This window comes from Eumetopias jubatus, unplaced genomic scaffold (genome assembly GCF_037043125.1).
Source record: "Eumetopias jubatus isolate StellerSeaLion01/CBP00866 unplaced genomic scaffold, mEumJub1_p1.0 scaffold_11, whole genome shotgun sequence".
NCBI lineage: Eukaryota > Metazoa > Chordata > Mammalia > Carnivora > Otariidae > Eumetopias > Eumetopias jubatus.
Window position 1 is genome coordinate 101074076 of NW_028274817.1, and position 21436 is coordinate 101095511.

General features: G+C 38.0%; 1 protein-coding gene and 1 long non-coding RNA gene across 8 annotated transcripts in view; one reads left to right on the forward strand and one right to left on the reverse strand.

Moving 5' to 3' along the window:
• The window catches only part of TAB3 (TGF-beta activated kinase 1 (MAP3K7) binding protein 3), a 56299-nt gene extending 35965 nt beyond the window's left edge, over positions 1-20334 (forward strand). For 4 of the 7 annotated variants that reach the window (XM_088028837.1, XM_088028840.1, XM_088028838.1 and 1 more), the window contains 4 exons: positions 3242-3335; positions 6181-6264; positions 12114-12215; positions 16150-20334. In XM_088028837.1, the coding sequence (XP_087884963.1) occupies positions 3242-3335; positions 6181-6264; positions 12114-12215; positions 16150-16298 (429 nt within the window). In that variant the 3' untranslated portion in view covers positions 16299-20334. The other 3 variants (XR_015769469.1, XM_088028842.1, XM_088028841.1) reach the window with 3 other exon arrangements.
• Positions 11879-17478, reverse strand: LOC148163125 (uncharacterized). Its single transcript, XR_015769470.1, has 3 exons — positions 17116-17478; positions 14827-14986; positions 11879-12125 (listed from the first exon to the last, which is right to left on the reverse strand). It is a non-coding gene; the product is annotated as an uncharacterized LOC148163125 (long non-coding RNA).
• Positions 20335-21436: the final 1102 nt, after the last annotated feature.

A 21436-nucleotide genomic window follows, 5' to 3' on the forward strand; every position in this document is an offset into this window, starting at 1 on the left:
GTTGGTTGGACAACACTGGAAAAACCTGCTTGAGATACACACACACGCACACACCCGCACACCCACGAACTGTTTTTGCAAAATTTAGATTTAGTCTTAGGTGTATGCATAACATATAAAGTATATTATGTAGGAAATTAATCCAGAAGTAAAGCATTTTGTCAGAATTCTCTTTTGTTGATAGAGGCTCATTCGAGGTGCCATGACATAGTTGTAAAGAATGCTCACATAAGGGGCGCCTGGGTGGCTCAGTTAAGCAGTCGACTCTTCATTTTTGCTCATGTCATGATCTCAGGGTGATAGGATCGAGCCCCACATCGGACTCCATGCTCAGCGAGGAGTCTGCTGGAGATTCTCGCTCTTCCTCTCCCTCTGTCCCTCTCCCCCAAGCTCTCCCACTTGCTGCCTCTAAAATAAATAAATCTTAAAAAAAAAAAGTGCCCACATAGGCTCTGGAGGCAGAATAGTTCTGGCAGTCACTGGCTGTATCTAACTTATCTGCATTTGATTTTCCCTATCTATAAATGGGAATTCTAAGAAGTATATTTTAATATTGTTGTCAAGATGAAAACAATATATGTAAAGTGCCTGGCATGGAGTTAGGTGCTCAGTAAAATGGCTGTCTTTATCTTTGTCCCACTCGCATGTAGGATTACATGATAGAGAATGGACTGTTTTTTGCTATTAAGCATATATTTCTACCTTCAAGTTTTCACATTTCTTATCAAGCCGTGTATTAAAAAAAAAGTGTGTGCCTCATGAGATTGAAATGCACATTAGTTACCAGCTGTAGAAGCTTAGAGCACCAGTGAAATAATCTAAGGAGGGCAGAAGTGCAAGATGGCCGTAATCTGCTGTTCCCAAAGCCCTGTGTTAAGTGCTGTCGAAGAGGTCGTCACATAAAGAGATCTGTATGTGAAAGGATAGATGTGTGTCTGTGAACCTGTATGTATTTGTGAGAGAGAGAGAGAGAGAGAGAGAGAGAGAGAGAAGTTCATGTAAATTGACATTAAATCAGAAGTGTTGGCCAGTTAAATGGTAAGGATGTTAAGTACTTTCAGAGTTTTGAGATAGAAATGTTAGCTTTTTTGCCGATAGGGTTCAAAGATGAGACAGTTTCATGGCAGAGGGGGACATTTAAGTTAAACCTTGAAAGATAAATAAGATTGGATTAAGCTGAGAGATGCCCATTACCCCCTCAGTCAAGTTTTTCCTGTCATTTGTCTTGTTCTAAGTGGGTTTTTGGAATAACCCACGTTAGTCTCAGAATGCATAATTAGGGCCAAGCCACTAAACAACAACAGTGGTCTTCGACTGGGTCTCTGTGATACAACTTCTTAAAGTGCTCAGTTGACTTAAGGTAGTTTTGCCACCTTTTGAAAAAAGCTTAGAATTTTTCACTTTGAAATGTCAGATCTTTTACAAACAGCTCTAAATTACACACAGCCGATCTTGAAACCCCTCTTCCCTGAAAAGGCAGTGTACTTTTTGGCACATGGTACTGACTTTTCCGAATTTTTTTTTTTACCTTGGTTTAGTCAGAAACTATGAAAAAGGACATAAGAAGCTTACAGATAAACTATTCTTTTAGTAAATTCCAGTGGTTCTCCTGTCTTTGGAAATGATCTTGTTGACTAGATCTCTTGTTATAAGCAAATGTGCTGTAGTCTCTAGACTATAAAGTGTATTACAGTCCTTCCATACTTAGTTCTAGAGCTTCACTATTTAGGACCACTGTGACTAAAACACCCCCCGCCCCAATACATAGGAAGAATCAGCTCCTTTAGGTAATTTTCCCATTATGATTCTACGGAGAATGGGTTCTTTTACATATTCCTAGGAAGACAGTATCTTTGAAACCCCTGGACAAGTGCTTTATTTTTAGTATAAATGCTGAGGTATATTTTAAGCCCTTTTAATATTGCCTGGTAAACAAGGTGTAAGCATTTTACATGGTAATGTCCCATAATTTTTCAGATAGGAAAAAAGGAAAGCAATCCCTAATAAATATTTCTGAATGACTTTTGTGTTCCTGTAGCATTCTAAGGGACTGTAGTTCTTACTGTATTCTATCACTTATTTTATGTTATGGTAATCACCATACATTACATCATCACTTATTTTAAATGTTTCATGCTTGCTAATATAAGGGGCAGTCCCAGTTATTCTGATAACGTGTCCTAAAAGCATAAGAGCTTGCATTATTGTGAATTAAGAACCTTTTTGCTTTTTCTTTGCTCTTGTATTAACATAGTTTGTAGAAAAATACAGGTTTTTAACAGAAGAGGATTTTATTCTGTCATAGCACATATTTATCTTTTACTTCGTATAGTTGAAAGCATATCAGTAACTGAGTTAATATCTGGGCTGTGCTGAAAGCTTCAGTATCCATGCCTCTGGAATTCAAACTCTTAATTTTGTTACTCTGTGTGTGTGTGTGTGTGTGTGTATATTATAAATATATAAATAGTAAAGAAATCTAGACGGTCAGGGGATGTAAAGCCTTCCAAAAAACTTTGAAGAATAGGGCATTCTGTACATTTCAGTGTCTCATGTATGCCTCTAAAACGCCTAAGGATAGGTAGACTGGGCTTGAAATCAAGGAACAAGGAAACAAAGTTGGAGGAAGAATGGGATCCATTTGTGAAATTTTCATGTAATAGAGTGCTTCCTTTGATCTAAATCCTGGTTCTACCAATCACTGTGTTTTATAATCTTGGGAAGATTACATGCACTCCGGGTGAATCAGCTTCCTCATGTATAAATTAGCGACATTACTACTACTTGCCTTGAAAGATGTTTTGAGGAAAGAATGAGACCTCTGGTAAACACAGTGCCTGACACTTAGTATTATTTTTTCAAGCCTGGACAACACTAAAATCACGGACATTGCTTATTTTACAGATTGATTCTCATAGATTCCCTTACCATGAAAACATGGAAGTAAAATATTTTTAGTGCTCTGTGATTAAAATGGTATTTTGTATGATAAGACATAGTCTAGTACTGTAGCTTGCCACGTTTTATGCAGATTTTGTGTTTATGTGGCCATACTGATGTCCCCATTTTACCTGACTGTTCCTTTAAAACGTTTAGGACTTCTTTATACATGCCCTCTTATAGACTAAGGCCATATTGTTGGTAATAACCAATCAGAACTATTAACATGAATAGCAGTTCTTAAATGTTGGGCTTGATAATGACTTTCCCACAATTGCTATTTTGGGTCCTTTCTTACTAGCCTGAGGAAATGACAAGATTGAGAAGCATGAACAGACAACTCCAGATAAATGTTGACTGTACACTGAAAGAAGTTGACCTCCTTCAATCTAGAGGTATAGACTTGATTATTTGGTAAACCATAAGTAATAGTGTGGTGTTTTAAGCTGCTTAAATAGCAATCATTTTTGGTTTTACAGATTTAAGAGAGAGTTTTTATCCATTATGATCCTATTCAAGAGATCCCTCCACCCCATGGTCATAGATTTGGGGGATCAAAAATAGTTTTACTTTGGCAATTCCATCATTAATTTTTTGTCATTTAGACTGCTCTATGTTGTTACTCTGCATTTACCTTGTTCTGGTCATTTACTGTGAAGATTTTGTATTGATGGGTCTTAATTATAAAACTTACTAGATTGATGTGATAATCATCAAAAGTAGCTGTAAAAATAGGGAATCACGTATCAATATCAGATTTATCACTTTTAAAATAAATTCTGTATGCCATTTTTATATAGCATGAAAACATCCACGTATATCTCAGACTTTTTGGAGAATGGGTTTTTTTGTTTGGCTTTTTTTGGTTTTGTTTTGTTTTTAACGTTCTTATAGAATTGTACTACAGTAGAAGCTCTCTTAACTTTCATTTACCCAGCTCACCAGGTTAGAGCTCTTCTTCATTTCCCCTGTAAAATACTCTGACCCTGTCCACAGCTGCTGCACACTGCTGACTAGGGGGGCCACATACTGGCATGTTCAAGTACTATTGCTCCTAGCAACTGAATTGTCCCCTCAGTGAGAGTTAGTTGTACCTGTTCCCTAACCTGTATATGCCAGTTACTCTACTTCTGTAATGTTTATTAGGCTGACAAGAATGCAGGAGGAGCTGTTCTTCCCATAAAAAAACCAAAAAAACAAAAAGGTGCGGTTGGGGGGGATGGTCTGTGAATTAGATACGGGTGAAAACTGGAAAGGGTTAAGGGGATAAATCACAAAAATCTAAGAGGATTCTGTTCTTTTATTCAAAATAAAATTGTAGAACTTAGGGTTCAGTGAACTAGCCTGCTGGCTCTTTTTGTAGTTTTAGTCGAATATAGTCATGCCCATTTGTTCACATATTGTCTGGGTCTGCTTTTTTGCTTCACCAGCACTGTTGAGGGCTTGCAACAGACTATTACAGGTCCACAAAGCGTAAAATTGTTGATTTTCTGGACCTATACATAAGAAAAAGTTTGCCCACTGCCCCTGTAGTCCATCACAGGTGTAGTTTATGTAAGAAAGACAGTATAGAACTTCATTGGACACATGTTTAAAAAAAAAAAAAAAGTCTTGGTCCAACACTGAAGTTGACAAGTAATTTTTCTCAAAAGGTCTGTTTCATTCAGCCTCTCCCATTACCACCACTTACTGTTTTCAATTATGGCAGCTAAGAGAGCTTCTACTCTATTTTGAGAGTATATAATAAATCTTGACTAAAAATGGCAATGAGCTAACTTTAACAGAAGCAGGGGAACCTAAAAGATGCCCACCAATCTAAATGGAAGCGAATTTGAATGTGAAAGTTGAGCAGTCCAGCCAGTTCAGAAGGTGGTCCCTGTAGAGACTCGTAGCTTGAAGCAGTGGAGCTCTGCATCATGGAGGGGTGATATAGATTATTATTAGTGTATTGGAAGACTGTATCAGTTTTTGCTTGGGTGTTTTTTAAAGCAAAACACACAAACATTTGGTTAGGGTATTTATAGTAAGCCTTATGAGATCTAGAAATTAAAACATCAGCTGTAACTTAAGTAATTGAAGAAATACATATGCAACCTCTTACAGCACTGTGGCTTTCATTATCTTCCAAATGGATAAAAGCATTTGTAATAGGACCTGCAAGGGAAACCACTATTAAAGTTTTATATGCAAAGAGCTGTGTTTTTGGTCTCCATTGGGCAACAAAGAGCTTTTTTTGGTGCCTAAGTATTTCTAAATCTCCTTTCATAAGGGGTCCATATATGTCCATTTTATACCGAATTCTACTCTTCCACACTCTGGAAAAATTTTATACTGAATTCCAGTGTAAACTTTGAAGTGAGAGAATGGATCTAGATGCAGATCATTATTTGGTTTGCTGAAAAGCAGGTTTATTGTTGGTTTCAGTGAGGAAAACTTTGTGGGGGGAGAGATAATGTCTAGAAATCAAGACATCTAATATATTTGAACTAGTAGTACCTGATAGCATACGTAGTTACAATGCTTAATTGGAATTGTGCAGAACAAGCCGATTACAGTGATAGGTTCACAGAAGTGAAGGTAGGACCTAAGGTTGCCACTGTCTCAGAACCCACCTTAGAGGAGTCACGGCAGGAATTGGGACTGAAATCGACATGAGGCCAAGGAGTGAACTGTTTAAGAGAGTTGAAAATTTTGTGGCAAGACAAAATTCTCAGGGATCATTTTATTTATCATTCTGAAATTGGCACCTTACCATCTTTGTTAAATCTGTAGACAACATTCAGTATTCTCCAGTTCTTGAAGATAGGAATCTGTGAGCTGCTGCTCTTATAACTAACTGGATTCATCTTTGTATGTTTGACTTCTTCCACTGTTGAATTTATAATGGATAACTTTTTAAGGTAAATTATGAATGACATGAAATAGTTCAGCCATCCTTTAATTTCTCTTCCTCATTTACCTCCCTAAGTGTGCCACGTACATAATCCTGCTGAAAGAGACTAGCTTTGCAGTTAGAAAAATATTCCTTCAAGTGATAGTTTATAGGCCAACACTGATGTGGTAGTTTGCTTGCGTCTTTTCTCACAGTGATCAAGAAAAACATTTTCAGTGGGAAGGTGATAGGAGTTTTGAAACCCTAGAAAGCAGTTTCCCTTTTTAGATTTTTTTGTATATTCTTTAACAAAAAAGTCAAATAGGAGAAAGAGCCTTAAATGCATGGTGATTTTATTTTCTTTATAGGAAACTTTGATCCAAAAGCCATGAATAATTTTTATGACAACATAGAACCTGGCCCAGTTGTACCACCAAAGCCATCTAAAAAAGGTGAGTAGGGAAATGCCATAAACATCATAGAAATAAATATCAGAATTCTTTGAGAGTTCACCTCTGTAACTGAAGAAATTTCCATTAGAGATACTAACTTGTTCAGCATAAAAAAAGTTAACCATACTTTGAAAAGCACTAAAATTAGTAACTCATGGAATTATTGTCAAAGGTAATTAAATGGGATATACAATTTAATTTTTTAAAAAGAACTTTATAGCTAACATTATAAATTTACTTACCTCTGTAATAACTGTAATCCTAAAAGATAATTCTTATAAAATAATGAGAACTTTAAAGGTCTTAAGTTAGAATGTTAAATTGGCAGGTCACAGAAGAATCCTTGTGTGCCCAACAGGTGAACATAATAATAATTAGATAGGGACTAGGTGTGTTTTCATGAAAGACAAAATAAATCCTCTGTAACCAAGATTTGGAGGCATCACTTTTGGCTCTATTAAATAATGTTACCACTGTTTAATTGGCATTTCAGTGTCTTAAAAAACTAATTTGAATTAAATTTACATCTTCATTGAATTTAGATAAATTTTTTCTGTCCCATTCTTACTCAAGGCTCATGTTCTTTTATATAGCTCTCAAGACTGAGCTGAAGTATGCATTTCCTATCTTAATCCATTTTGCTTTAAGCAACTTAAGGGTGAAACATGTTAAAATCTTGTCAGAGTTACTACTCCTTAGGTAATATATAAAGTCTGTCACCTAAATTTTAGTTGAACAGTTTTCTAGGTATTTTAAGTATTTGCTTTAGAGGTTGCAGTGCAATACTACTACTACCATAGGTGTTTCATCTGATCCGCGTTTAAAATAGTATGATTCCTAAGAATAAGACACATAAGAATCTTAGCGGATGACTTCCAAGTATTAGATTTGGCCGCTTCAAGCTGAAAGTGATAGAGTTATGTATCACTGATCACTTTAACCATTTGGATTAATAATACAGGAGTCTTTAAACTTGATGTTGCCTGAGTGTCTACTAAAGAAGCACTACCTATTACTAATCCAAGAGATAATTGATTAAGGGCTGTTATAAAAGAATCACCCTATTTAAGGGAGTATGTTGAGAAGTTGTTAACCTGAACCTAGAGGAGCCAGTTGATGAGCAGACAGTGTGTCTACCATGAGCCATCTCATTAGCATAAACTCTCAGGTATGGTCCAAAGGGCCCACTGTAAATAAGAAAGACCCTCCGATCACTTGGGAAATGTCAAGATTTTTGTGGTTATCTCCCAGGAGCTAGGGATTAAAGCTAGACCCATTTTTAGGCAAGGTCAGATTCTTTACTTACACAGAATTTATGCAGTGCTTACAAAGAAATTTGTAAATACACAAGACCTGAAGTTTAATAATCAGTGACCTAAAATTCCACCTTAAGCTAGGAAAGAAGAACAAAGTCAAGGAGATGTAAAGATAAGTAAAACTTAACACAAATTATCAAAAACCCATTAAAATAAGAAAACATGATGAACATCTTTATGCCAGTAAACTCGGCACTTGATGTGAAATGGACGCATCTACTCAAACTGAAAACGAGATGATATAGACCTAATAATAGCTGTATATCTATTAAAGAAATTGAATCCATTATCTTAAAAATTTTCCCAGAAAGAAAACTCCAAATCCAGATGATTGCACTGGTTGGTGAATACTGTGACACATTTAAGAGATCCTACCACTCTTACACAAAATCTTTGAGAAAACAGGAGAAGAAGGAAAGCTCCCCCCCCCAACCTTTTTTTTTTTTTTTTTTGGTCTTATGGAGTCAGCAGAGCCCTGATTTCAAAATTGATAAAAGGATTACCTACTCACCACCCCCCCAAAAAGAAAACAGAATTACAGATCACTAACTCTCCTGCACTTAAAGCAAAAAAATCCTTAATATTCACAATAAATAGAATAATATATCATGACCAAGTTTGTTTTAGCTTAGGAATGTACTATCAATCAAAGGAGAAAAAGCTCATTATCATTTTACTAGATGCAGGGAAAGCATCTGACTTAAGTCAGCAGCCATTCCAACTAACATGGTTATTTGCAAAGACAACCTAAGGTAAAGAAACAACTATTAGAACTAATCAGTGACTTTAACAAGGTCTTGGGATGGAAGGTCAGTATACAAGAACCATATTTCTATATACTAAGCAAACAACTTAACGAAATTAAAAAGAGAATTACAAAACCATCAAAAAACACATTACACTTATGAATAAATCTAACCAGCAGTATAGGCTGAAAACTACAAAACGTTGCCAAAAGGAATGAGAGTAATACACCATGTTTGCAATTAAATAAAAATTGGGAAACTTATTTTTCCCCTTGTTTGTACAAAGAATATCCAAAATCATCTGTAAAAAGAAGGAAGTTGGAAGTTTTGCCCTAACTAACCTTAGGACTTACTCTAAAGCTACAGTCATCATGGTGTGTTATTGACATAGGGATAAAAAGTAGATAGAGAAATGACTGTAGCTTTATAAATAGCCCAGATATAGACCCTCACTTAACACTGCCAAATTCTTGACCAAAGCAACCAATGGAGAAGGGAAAGTCGCTGGAGCAATCAGTGCTGGAAGAACTAGGTAACCATATGGAAAAATTACCAGTTTTGATTCTTACCTCCTACTATACACAAAAATCTGAGATAGGTCATACACATTTACGTGTTGAGCTAAATTCTAGAGCTTCCAGAGCAAAACATAAAATATCCTTGCAACTTGGGTTTAGCTTAGAATTTTTAGGACCCAGAACGGTTGGTACATGAGCCTTCATTAAAATTCAACACTTCTACTCATCAAGAGACACTATTAAGAAAGTGAAAAGGCAAGCCAGGGGGCTGGGAGAAAATATTTGAAAACATATCTGGTAAAAAACAAACAAACAAACAAAAAAACCTAACCTGGTACCTAGAATATATAAAGAACTTCTATAACACAGTAATAAAAGGACAATCCAATTTTAAAAAGGTCAAAACATTTGAGTTGACACTTGACAAAAAAATATATATAAATGGCCAGTAAGTACATGAAAGTGCTCAACTTGAATAGACCTTAAGAAAAGGCAAATTAAAATCCTGAGATTCCTGAATAATGATGGTATGAAACATTAATGAGGATGTAGAACAAACAGAATTCTTAACACATTTCTGATAAAAGTTTAAGATGGGGTGACCATTTCTTATGAAACCAAACATTCATTCACCTGCCCGGTAGCTTATCAGTTCGCCTTCTATAGACTTAATCAAAAGAATTTAAAGCCTATGTCCACAAAATGATTTGTATTAGAAGATTCATAGCATTTTTATTCAAAATAACCAAAAACTTGGGAACATACCAAGAGGCCATCAACAGATGAATGGATAAACAAATTGATATGTTCAAATCATGGAATACTACTGAGCAGTACAAATCAACTACTGTTAAACACAACATTGACCAACCTCAAGGACATGATGCTGCAAGAATTAAAACACAAAACAATGAATACTGTATGATTGTTTATATGCATCTCATAAGCTATATATTTATGTCAAAAAAAAAAACCCAGAACAGCTGTTATCTCTGGGATAACAGCTCTAGAGGTTGGGGATTAACTGGGAAAAGGCATGGGAGGATTTTATGGGCTAATGAGAATGTCTTGATCGGGATTTGGGTTATTCAGGTGTATATGCATTTGCCAAAACTCCTCAAATGGCAACACATGTGGTTTGTGTATTTCATTGTGTAAGTTTTACCTTGAAAACTCAGAAATAAAAGGACAATTTCTTGAGGTAATGGGATAGATCAGCTGCCAGGAGCCCATATACTCCGTGTTCTAGCAGTGGTGACATTGGGGTGGCAGACGGTCACTCTGCCTGCTGTCTTTGAGACCAACACCATGTATTTGAGGTGGGGAGCTGGCGTTTGGCTCAGCTAGGAACGGTGCAGAGCTTGCATTATTAGGACGCTGTAATATCAAGCTTCAGCGGGCTCTCTACAAGTACTTCTATACAAAAAAAGCTCTATTCTATGGCACTTTGAATTCAAACAAATTTTGCTAAAGCTGATAATTGGATAGTCCCTCAGAGTTAGCTGTAATTAAATTCCAATTACAACCAACTTTTAAATTATGTAGCAAATGCTCAGTATGTAGATGGATTATGTAGATAGACGCTTGATGCTACAAAGTTAAGACAGGACTCCTCCCCCAGGCAGCATATCGTCTACCTATACAGTTTTGAGTAGACTAGAGAACTAACATCTTCACTATAAATGAATCTCTACTATAGAAATCCAGTTGAGCTTTCATTATATATACTGTTGGTGAGAGTATAAAATAGTATTATGTAACCCTTATAATTTTTAAACCTTTCACCTCTATTAAAATTTATCAGTAGAACTTAATGCTACAATTCCTTAAGAAGGCTTTTCATTACATTCCTAAAAGCTATTTGATTTTCTCTATGAAGTCAAATTTGTTTTCTTCTAAGCATTTGCAGATTTTTTAACTAAATTGGCCTCTTCTAAAAAAATGTAGCTTAATGTAGATTTTCTTGCAGTATTACTTAAGATAAAGTATAAATAACTGGTAGAATTGGTTTATTGGTTAGAATAAATGCCTTGGAGTTATTACAGACATATATGGTAAATCCAAGTGGAATAAGGATGTTTGTCTGAAGTATGGTGATAAAAAGGAAAGAGTAAGAAAAAGAAACAGAAGGAAAAAGAGGGAGACCCAGAAACCTTTTTGGACTGACCTTTGTATTGAAGCAGTGCAGTGTGCATGTCAGCTCCTCGGGGGACTCAGCCAAGTCCTCCCCAAGCTGTCATTGGTAACACAGTAGTGAGAGCATTGGCCTTGGTGTCCCACTACTGGAGCGTGTGTCTGGGTAGTTTTGGCCACCTGACCTTGTTCGGATCTAGTCTGTGCACCAGAAAGGCGATCAGTCCAAATACTTAATAGTTTGTGTATTTTACAGGGCTGTTGTTAAGAGTCTGTGAGAGTAAGTATGTGACACTATAAAAGTGCTTTACAAATTTAAGAAATAGAACTTACTCTTTGGAGCCTAAGGAGACCATTTACTCTGCTTTTGTTTACTCTGATAACAGAGTGTTTAAGTACCGAGGCACCATGCTTAGAATTCTGGAGCAGTGATTTCCAAAGGTGGATTGTCCTAGGGGATTACTTCTGTGGGCTCAGAACGGATCAGAAAATACAAGATCTTTCTTTGTTCTTAAGGGCAAATTATACCAAGTCTTAATAGAAAGAAAGGACTACTTACTAATAATGTATAAATTAATAGAAACAAAATTCTAGCAAAAAATCGGGATACCTGCAGCCCATATTGAGTTCTGATTTTTTCAGTTACTGCTACTCCTACTCTTTAATTATGATGTACTATAGTTTTATTTAATTATGGTGTATTATAGTTTTATATTATTTTAATGGATTCTTTGGCTAGCCTTACACATCATGTACTTTCAACCTCTGGTTTTCTAATAACTGTTGCTTACTAAGGCAGTTGCTAAAGTATCATCTTCCACAGTTTGCCCTTACATTGACATTTAATTACCATCACTGAGTTTGCACTGGGAAGTGGGGCAACTGGTGAAATTAGGCATTGATTCCAAGTAATTGTAGAGGATGGAAAAAGTTCTAAGAACACTGTTCTGTATAGGTTGTAAAAGCAGTATTAAAAATGGCACTTACCCTCACAGGAGAACTAAAGGGAACATGAAGCAATAGAAAGGGTAAACAGGCAACCGTCCATGTCCCATGGGAGATCCTGGGGAGCCTGTCCACTCTTCTCATGGATGGCTTTAATCCCTTTTCTCCTGGCTTTGCTTCTTTTCATGCAGATTCGTCAGACCCTTGCACAATTGAGAGGAAAGCCCGAAGAATTAGCGTGACCTCCAAAGTACAGGCAGACGTCCATGACACCCAGGCAGCAGCTGCTGAGGGTTTGTACTTGTGTGTCCGGATTTTGTGCACAAAGTCCAAAGACACATGTTAGCCCATGTAGAGTTACCACAAGTAAAGGCTGCCTTCCCCCCCCGCCCTTTAAAAAAATTACTCTCTCCAAGTGACTGGCTGGCTCAATTGGTGGAGTGTGCGACTCTTGATCTTGGGATTTTTGAGTTTGAGCCCCTTGTTGGGTGTAGAGATTACTTAAAAAAAAAATTATTCTCTTAACTGAGTTTCTAAGGCTGTGCTGTCCAATAGAAATATAATACAAGGCAGATACATAAAATATTTCACCTAGCATATTGCAAAGTATTATTGTTTCAATATGAAGTCAATATAAACTAGCCAGATATTTTACATTCTTTATTTCATACAACATCCTTGAAATCTGATGTACATTTTACACTTAGAGCACATCTCAGTTCACACTGGTCACATTTCAAGTGGCCAGTAGTCACCATATTGGACAGATTGCTCTAATAATAGCTTCTAGAAAGCAAGGCCAAGTAATTAAAGAAATAACTTGAAATTCGGGATTTTACAACTTCTCACTGCAATTTTCTAATGCTTCTTGAGTTTTACCCTGGGATTCAGTTGAAATAAGGGTTCTAAAAATACTGTTTATATTTGAGTTTATGTAAGTATGACTGTGTAATATAAACAATATTGGTGAAACTGTTGATTTGTGATGTTTTTGATGATTATTTTTATGGAAATCTGGCCTATTAACCCATTTAAAAATAGTCTTTTAAGTCTTTTTTTTTTTTTTTTTTTTAGGAATCTCTACACCCAACGTGGGGCTTTAACTCATGACCCCAAGATCAAGAGTGGCATGCTCTTCTGACTGAGTCAGCCAGGCGCCCCTAAAAATAGTCTTAAAGGAAAAACATATTGACTTCACTTTTCCTTTGTGTATAAATATGCATATTTTAAGGTTTTTTTTCCTATGAGGCTTGAAATATTTTGTTATTTAAACAGTCCATAAAAAGACAAGATTTTACAACTGTCAATCAAATGAAAAGGGACATCTAAAATGTCTTTTGGGTTTTAGAGGCTTCTATTTATTTGAGAGCAGGAACACAAGCAGGGGGAGTGGGAGAGGGAGAAGCAGGCTTCCCGCTGAGTAGGGAGCCCGATGCGGGGCTCGATCCCAAGACCCCGGGATCATGACCTGAGCCGAAGGCAGACGCCCAACGACTGAGCCACCCAGGCGCCCTTAGAGGCTTCTATTTAAACAGTACTTCCCTGTGATGAAATGAGCAGTGTCTTACCAACAATAATTGTAAATTAGGTGCCTTGAAAACTTTTTTGATAAGTTACTTCAGAGTGACTTGATTCCAAGTTAAATCATCCCGGCCCTGAAGGAGAAAACGTGCCCCCACCACACACGCCTCTTTGGCACAAGGAAGGGTTACTCTGAGGGACTGCGAAGGCTGGAGCGGCCCTGACAACGGAGTACAAGTTACCCTTGAGTAAGGAACATCTACATTGATAAAAGTAGTCTCCACCTAGAAGTGTTTCCCTGCCCCTCCCAGAGAGCCTTGTGACTAAATCAAAAGAGAATTGGATCAGTGGAGAAGGGAACTGACTTAAATCTAGGTAGATCTTCCATAACTGGCTTCCCCTGCCCTGCCCCCAGCATCTTTCTTTTGTCTTTAGCTGTAGATGGTATGTTAAGTGGCAGCTTGGCCCCCTTTGGGGAGTTAGTTTTCCTAGGTCTCTGCCCTGTGTGTGTGAGGTACACATGTTAATGAACTTGGTTTCTTCTCTTGTTAGTCTGTCTTTTATTATAGGGCAGGTCTCAGGCAAGAACTCCGAAGGATATAGGGGAAATTGTTTTTACTTTGTGTACAGTATTAGACAATGAAGAGGAGCCCCAAGTATCCTGTATTAGTTACGTTAAAATAGGTTGTGCAGGTATTTATGGAGTTTAGAAAATAAAATTTAAGGCTAGGTTTGGAGTTACACTTCATGAAGTAAAAAGTTGCCTGCTCTAGAAAAGTATAAAAGTGAGTTTTCAGAGCCTGTTTATTAAAAACCAACAACAATATGGTTTAAGTGTTTACCTTTTAGGAGAACAAAATGCCCTGAAAACCAAAGAGTATTGTATGAGAGAGGACCTTTTCTGGAAGTGGCGTGGAGAACATTTTTCCTCTAACAGAAGGCTGTAACAGTTAAATGTGCTTTTTATTCTTCCATATTGTACAAAAAAGAAAACTATCAAGTCTCTGTGTTTTGGAGTCATGAGCCAAAAGATACAAGGTGGGTGATAATGGCCACTCAAATCATCAGTTGAGGCCAGAGAAACAAACCCATTCTTCTTTTTATAGTTCTACGAATAGGTTGATGAACCCAGTGGTTGTCTATTCTGTGGTAAAGCTAACATCTCCCTCCTGTTTCAGCCTGAGCCTTATTATTGCCTGTTGTAAGGTTCGAGGTCTAAAACTTAGTTCTCTTTTCACACCAGCCATTTGTCATGAAATACGAATTGCTAACCGCAAGTGAGCTCATTAATTTCCATTGGAAGATAGACTTAACCCCAAATGGTAACTGATTAAAGCCTTCCATCTTAGTTTCTTCTGTGACCGGTTTAGGTAGGCTGCCTACCTTAGATCTTAATCTCATTTGCAGTCCACAGTGATGATTTCCAGTGTTTTACAGGTAGATTTTTCCCAGCCTCCTGGCCATGCTCCAGATTCCAGGGGGAATTCCACCCAGATATCTTTAGCCTCCTACTCACTGCTGCCACTTTCAGTAGGGACTGTTCCTAAAAAGCAGGATTTACAAATTAACTCCCGAAGCAAAGAGCCTTGTTTTGAGCTCAAGGCCAGAAAGATGAGGATCTAGGAGGAATCTAAGTTTCAAGTATTTTTTTTTTTTAAGATTTTATTTATTTATTTGACAGAGTACATGAGCAGGGACAGAGGGAGAGGCAGAGGGAGAAGCAGACCTCCCTGCTGAGCAGGGAGCCCGACGTGGGGCTCGATCCCAGGACCCTGGGTTCATGACCTGACCCGAAGGCAGACACTTAACTGACTGAGCCACCTAGGCACCCTAAGTTTCAAGTATTTTTTTTTTTTTTTAGTTTCAAGTATTTTTAAAGAAAATCCTGAGGCCTGGGGCCACTGGGTGGCTCAGCCAGTTAACCTTTCGTTCAGGTCATGATCCCACGGTCCTGGGATCTTGTGGGGCTCAGGCTCCCTGCTCATCCGTCTCCCTCTGTGCCTCCTCCCCCACCCACCCCTTCCCGGCTCGTGCTCTCTTTCTCTAATAAATAAAATCTTTAAAAAGAAAAAATCCTGAGGACCCACCTAAGGTTGCGAGCATTTTACATTGCCAGATATAGACATTTTTAAAAACTATCTGAAGGACCTTATGATGTCAAAAAGGAAAAAATAGAAAAAACAATCTTTCACATTGAATGAATTTAGCTTTTATGAAAAACTATAGTCTCTCTCTTTTAACTATTCTGGGAGCAACTTGGTTAGGAACCATCGCAGTCATTGTCAACCATTATAATTAACACATACACACTGTGAAGCTGCAGGTCTCCCAGAAAGAGACAGACATCCCAGCGGATATTGAATACAGTACAGCCACTACTACGAGGGGCGTGTCCTGGGGGGCTGAAGTTGGGGGGAGAATTTCGCATGCTGCCTGATATTTCTCCTTCTGTTCATTCGGCTAGAATACAGTATAACCACTATCTATGGATAATGAATGAGGAAGGTAGTCTATCCTGGACTTCAATTTATCTTTTCAAACCAAGTACAATTTGTATCATAAACTTCCTGTTCTAGTAGTATGGACATTCACTGGCTTTCACCTTAGGTCAAGTAGGAAACTTTTTTTTTTTTGTAATTTTTTTCAGTTTGGATTATATTTGGAAAAATTCAATCTCTTTTCTCTCTTGATCCTAACTTCCCTCAGAGCATCTAACTGGCTCCAAACAGAGTCCCCGGACACAACCCCGCGATGAAGACTATGAGGGGGCCCCATGGAATTGTGATAGCTGCACCTTCCTGAACCACCCCGCACTGAACCGCTGTGAGCAGTGCGAGATGCCACGGTACACTTGAACTCCCAAGAGTCCACGTCGACTTGAGAGAGAAACTGGGAGCACCCACTAGAAGAAAAGGAACCTTGGGAGTCTGTGCATCTGCCCGGCCTTTTCATTTCTGATTCCACCGGGGGAGGAGCAGTGCCCCTCTAGGGCTTGTGCTCACTCAAGAAAAATGGGGTGTTCTCTTTATTTTGTGTTTTTGTTTTTTTCCTTTCTTGACTCATTGCAGAGTGAGATAGAAAGGGATACTTGAAACTGGGAAAGGATTCACTCCTGAAAGAATGTCCACAGAGAAGTCAAGAACCCTTCTGTGGACTCCCAGTTGTTAAAGTTACTGCTGAGCGGCCCTCACTTTATAAACTAGAACTTTCAATCATGCTGTGACATGTTACCTACAGTTCATGCAGACTGACTGTGACTTCCCGGGGCAGACTGCCCTGGTCACAGCTCTCTAGAAAACCAAGGTTCCCCAGGCTTCTTCCCATTGTTGCCTACTGAGAAGGACAGGAAAAAGCACCCAGAACATGACTTTTTTTGTGGGGGAGGGGGAAGCAAAATAATAAGGGTATTTGTAATTGCTGTTTTCAGAGGTAATTTCAAACACAAACACAGTGGCTTAAAATGTGCTTTGTAGCAGTCAGGAATGAGGCATATCTTGCCCTTCCTTCAAAAGTACAATCAGAGGTGATAAGATCTCTTTTACTTGTACAATAATTCATCGAGCTAAATCAACACTGGTAACTAAGACCTAATGATGCCACATAGTAGATATAATTTTTAAGTTACTGCATGCTTTTATTAGGCCATTGGCTTTAAAAGTAACAAGTCCTTACCAAGTACGATTTTATGAATGACCTTCTCATAAAACTTTGCTTTGCCAATAGCACAGTGAATGTACGCCAAATGTAAATCCATTCCAAAATGCATTTGGTAATCTTGAGCTCAGCTGTGGTTCTGTAAGAAATGTTTGCAGTCCATAGGGCCTTTTTTTTTTCCTCCTTCCAGTTTTGTAACAAATTCACGATGTTTACAGCACAGTGTTTTGTGCCAGAATCCTTACTTAGCTGAAAAAAAAAATTAGCTGTTCAATACAGATTGATTTGCACATGTTAATAAACCAGTGTGAGGGAAATCACAGTTGGTCAAGATCATAAAGTTGTACACTGCATTACTTGGGAGGAAGAGAAGGCTAGTCAAGAAACAGGATTAAGAGAAAGGTGAATACCAAGGACTTTAAAACTAAGAACTGTTTCAATTTAACATATGGTATTCAGAGGTAATACTGAGTTTGTTCAACTAGTTCAGGTGATACTAAAGCACTCCTTGTTTATGAAACCCCAACTTTAGGGCATGAATAACTGAAGAGATATAAAATCATGTGACTCACTAGGGTGTACCACTGGAAAATTATGAATAGGACATTTAATGAAGGTCTCTATCACTGTTGAATTTCCTTCCTAGCTCAGAATTGGATTTTGGAATCTTCCTGTTATTTGGGTGAATATAAATAGCAATAAAGTCAGTAGGGCTTCTGATCCTAAAGGATTTTACCAGAGGTTTTAATTTGAGGACTCTCTACTCTCCCATACCGTGTGCCCCACTACACACACACACACACACACACACACACACACTCACACACTCTCTCTCTCTCTCTCTCTCTCTCTCCCTCTCTCCCTCCTCTCCCATACCGTGTGCCCCACTACACACACACACACACACACACACACACACACACACACACACACACACACACACACGCTCTTCAAGCTCTCATTGTATTCTACTTTAGAAGTGATATCTGGCAGACCTGGAAAAACAAGCTGCACTTAATAGTATAATGAAACCAAAGGCTTAATAACCCATCATCATTTTCCATCAAAATCATCTAATTTCACACTCGGCGTACAGCTTTGAAGACGTTTTTTTCCTATGTGGAAAATGCCCCCCCCCTAATTATCCACTCGTCTCACAAAAGTATGCGTGGCTATGTGATGACACTGATAAAACATCTCTCATAAAACTGTGGCCAAACTGTGAAAATAATGGTGAGAAAACAGATGGGCTTAAAAGCATTGACCTGAAAACGGCATTCTTTTAAGGTTTCTGTGACACTGGGATCTGTCCGTCTCCAGTAGCCGTCTCTCAGTCCTACTATTCTATAATATGCCAAGGCCTTCGCCTTTGTATGGTTTCGTATCTCTTTAGGGATGATCAACCCCACTTGGTATTAAGTAACAAATTAGGGGAAAAACATATATCCTGCTTGGTGTTCTAGCTAAAGGTTTACCAGTATTCTTAGATCTGCTGAAGGGGCAGCAGTTAACTTGGCACTTGTCGGTTGAGAATGAAAGTAGCATGTATGCAAACAGTCGGATGCTATATTAAAACCCTGTAGATGACTACAACTATTGCATGAACACACATCCAGGTTAGTAAGCTGTTCTCATACCCTAGATGCATGGTTCCAGTCCTTTGGTGATCTATCTAGTAAATCATCGTTTTCACCTGCCAGGCAAAAGAAGCAACCAGTCTCTCTGATAGGTTAGAGGGTGGGGTAGGAGACATCAGAGCTGGATTTTAAAGATGTTTCATCTGTGTTCAGTTCTGGTTGTGCCCAAGTTTCATAGGCCAGCATAGGCTGTATTCAGTTTTTCAAGTAAGCAAAACTGTCTGACACTGACACATTTGGGAGGTTTACCTGTGTCCCCTGTATATACTTGCCCGTGACCGCTTTAAGCAAGAATTCAGTCCACTTTCAAGGTGCCTTTGCAAAAGGTCTCCTGGTCAGATGGATGTGCAGGCACAGTCGGCATCGGAGTGGGAGGAGAGAAGGCGCGCAGTGCCCATCTGCCGCCCTACTTCGGCTCTCTGGTTCCGTGGGTGCACTTTGTGTTTCTAGTAAAAAGTATTGTTTCTGAAAACATGACTAGTTTGATGTACCTGGTAACACATAGGCCTGACGATACATGTTACACTATTTCATGGCTTTGTAAACTGGGTTTTTAGAAAGCACATTTGCTGTTTTGTTAAAAGTACATTGCCCCTTAACTTTTGGAGTAGGTCTGCAGAATTTAAAGTGGGAATAGAGGAGCCAGAAACTTGCTACGCATTGTCAAATGTTTGGAATTGATAATGACCTTGTATGCGAGAGCAAAGAGGCAGGAGGTTTTAAAGAAATAAAAGAACTGCATTGTAGAAAAGGTAGTTTTAGAGAAGATAAAGGATTGTGGGGAAAGTGTTGCTAATTTGTTTATTTCCCTGAACGAAATGGGAAGTGTGATGAGCAGTTTAATTTTTAAGGAGCTGGTCTCGATTTTAGTACTTTTTAATTATTAAAAAAAAATACCGTTTCCGTAAATTTTGTCATTGTTTTGTCCCGGTTATTGAGGGTTCATATCCAGCTTTCTGTGGCAACTCCGTTTTATATAGTATTTTAAAAGGTGACTGTAATAATGTCTTTGACAGTATAAACAAAAAACAAGGATATAAGGCATAGAAAATTTGTCCTTTGAAAATATCGGTGATGTATCCTGGAATGTGAAGATGTCCCTTCATAGTTAAATTTGATCTATTTTACTGTTGTAACCACTGTTCAGACTTTGAATGAATCCATGTTACAGTGTGTGTCTGTATATTGGTCGAGCAAGAAAAATGACCACTGAAATATTAACTATAAAAAATCAGAATAAATTGGGCACTGTCTGTTGCACCACTACTGTATCTCTTTGAAAGAATTAACAGTATTTTCTTATTGTAAAAGTTAATTCTGATGACGTTTTCACATTCACTAGACCTGCATTTTTTTTATTATTTGCATCCCCAAATATTTAATACAAGTAGATTTTGCATGGCTTGGGCATTCAGAGATTAATAGGATGATGACAGTCTTAGTTTCTAAAGCCATGAAAAGTTGCTTTGAGACTGAACAATTCTGAATTCTTATTTATAATGACACCCAATGTCCATGTTTCCCTACTGTAAAAGAATTGATGTTTCTTCATTAAAACAGCAAGAACTTATTAAATCTTGTAAATACCATGTTTCTTTTAGATTTCTGTGTATGCTGTGAATCATTTTGAGGTGAAATTGTACAAAAGCATCTTAAAAGGCTATGCATGCATCGTACTTCCAAACAGTACATATTCGGAAATTCAAAGATTCCTGCAAAATAAATTAATAAACTAAAAGCAAACACTACATTCTGCATCTTTTCTGTGTAGTTAGAAATGATTTATAGTATCAAACTAGTCCAACACATAATTTTCTAGACTGAAATACGCGGTCTCAAAAACATAATCCTCCATATTTCTGTTCCTCTATCAGAACACGTCGTGAATGTTAGATTTGGGCATTAAGTGTACACTAACTTTAAAAATTGGGTAGAAGGATATATAAGCAAATTTTATGAAAACGGTGGAATATGTTAGGAACTTAAATAATGAGTAATTTTCTCAATTTTTTTGTCATTTGTAGCTAGCTCCAAGTTGACCCTTGAACAATACGGGTTTGAACTGCATAGGTCCACTTACGTGTGGACTGTGATAAATACAGTACAGGACTACAAATGTGTTTCGTCTTCCTTGTGATTTTCTCCATACTTCCTTTCCTCAGTGTGCTTTATTGTAGCAATATAGTCTATTGATACATAGAACATACAACATATGCGGTGAAGGACTATGGTATCTATAAGGTTTCCAGTCCACATTAGACTATTTATTACGTTTTGGGGGGCCCAGAAGTTACATGCGGATTTACCACGGTGCAGGGGGCCAGTGCCCCCGAACCCCCATGTTGTTCAGGGGTCACCTGTCGTTTGTCCAAGGCAAATTGTCAGAGGCCTTGACCCACTTGCTAGAGGCTATAGTCCATGTTCCAACATTTGCATAGGGATCAGCACAGATGAATTCTAGGAGGTAGCCTTTTCAGCGAGTAAGCATATTTGAAGTCAAAACATTGGGGAGGGTATGTGCTACGGTGAGCGCTGTGAATTGTGCAAGACTGTTGAATCACAGATCTGTACCTCTGAAACAAATAATGCAACACATTTTAAGAAAAAAGAAAAAGAAGAAGATAACAGGAGAGGAAGAAAAGGGGAGTATGTCAGAGTGGGAGACGAACCAGGAGAGATGATGGACTCTGAAAAACAAACTG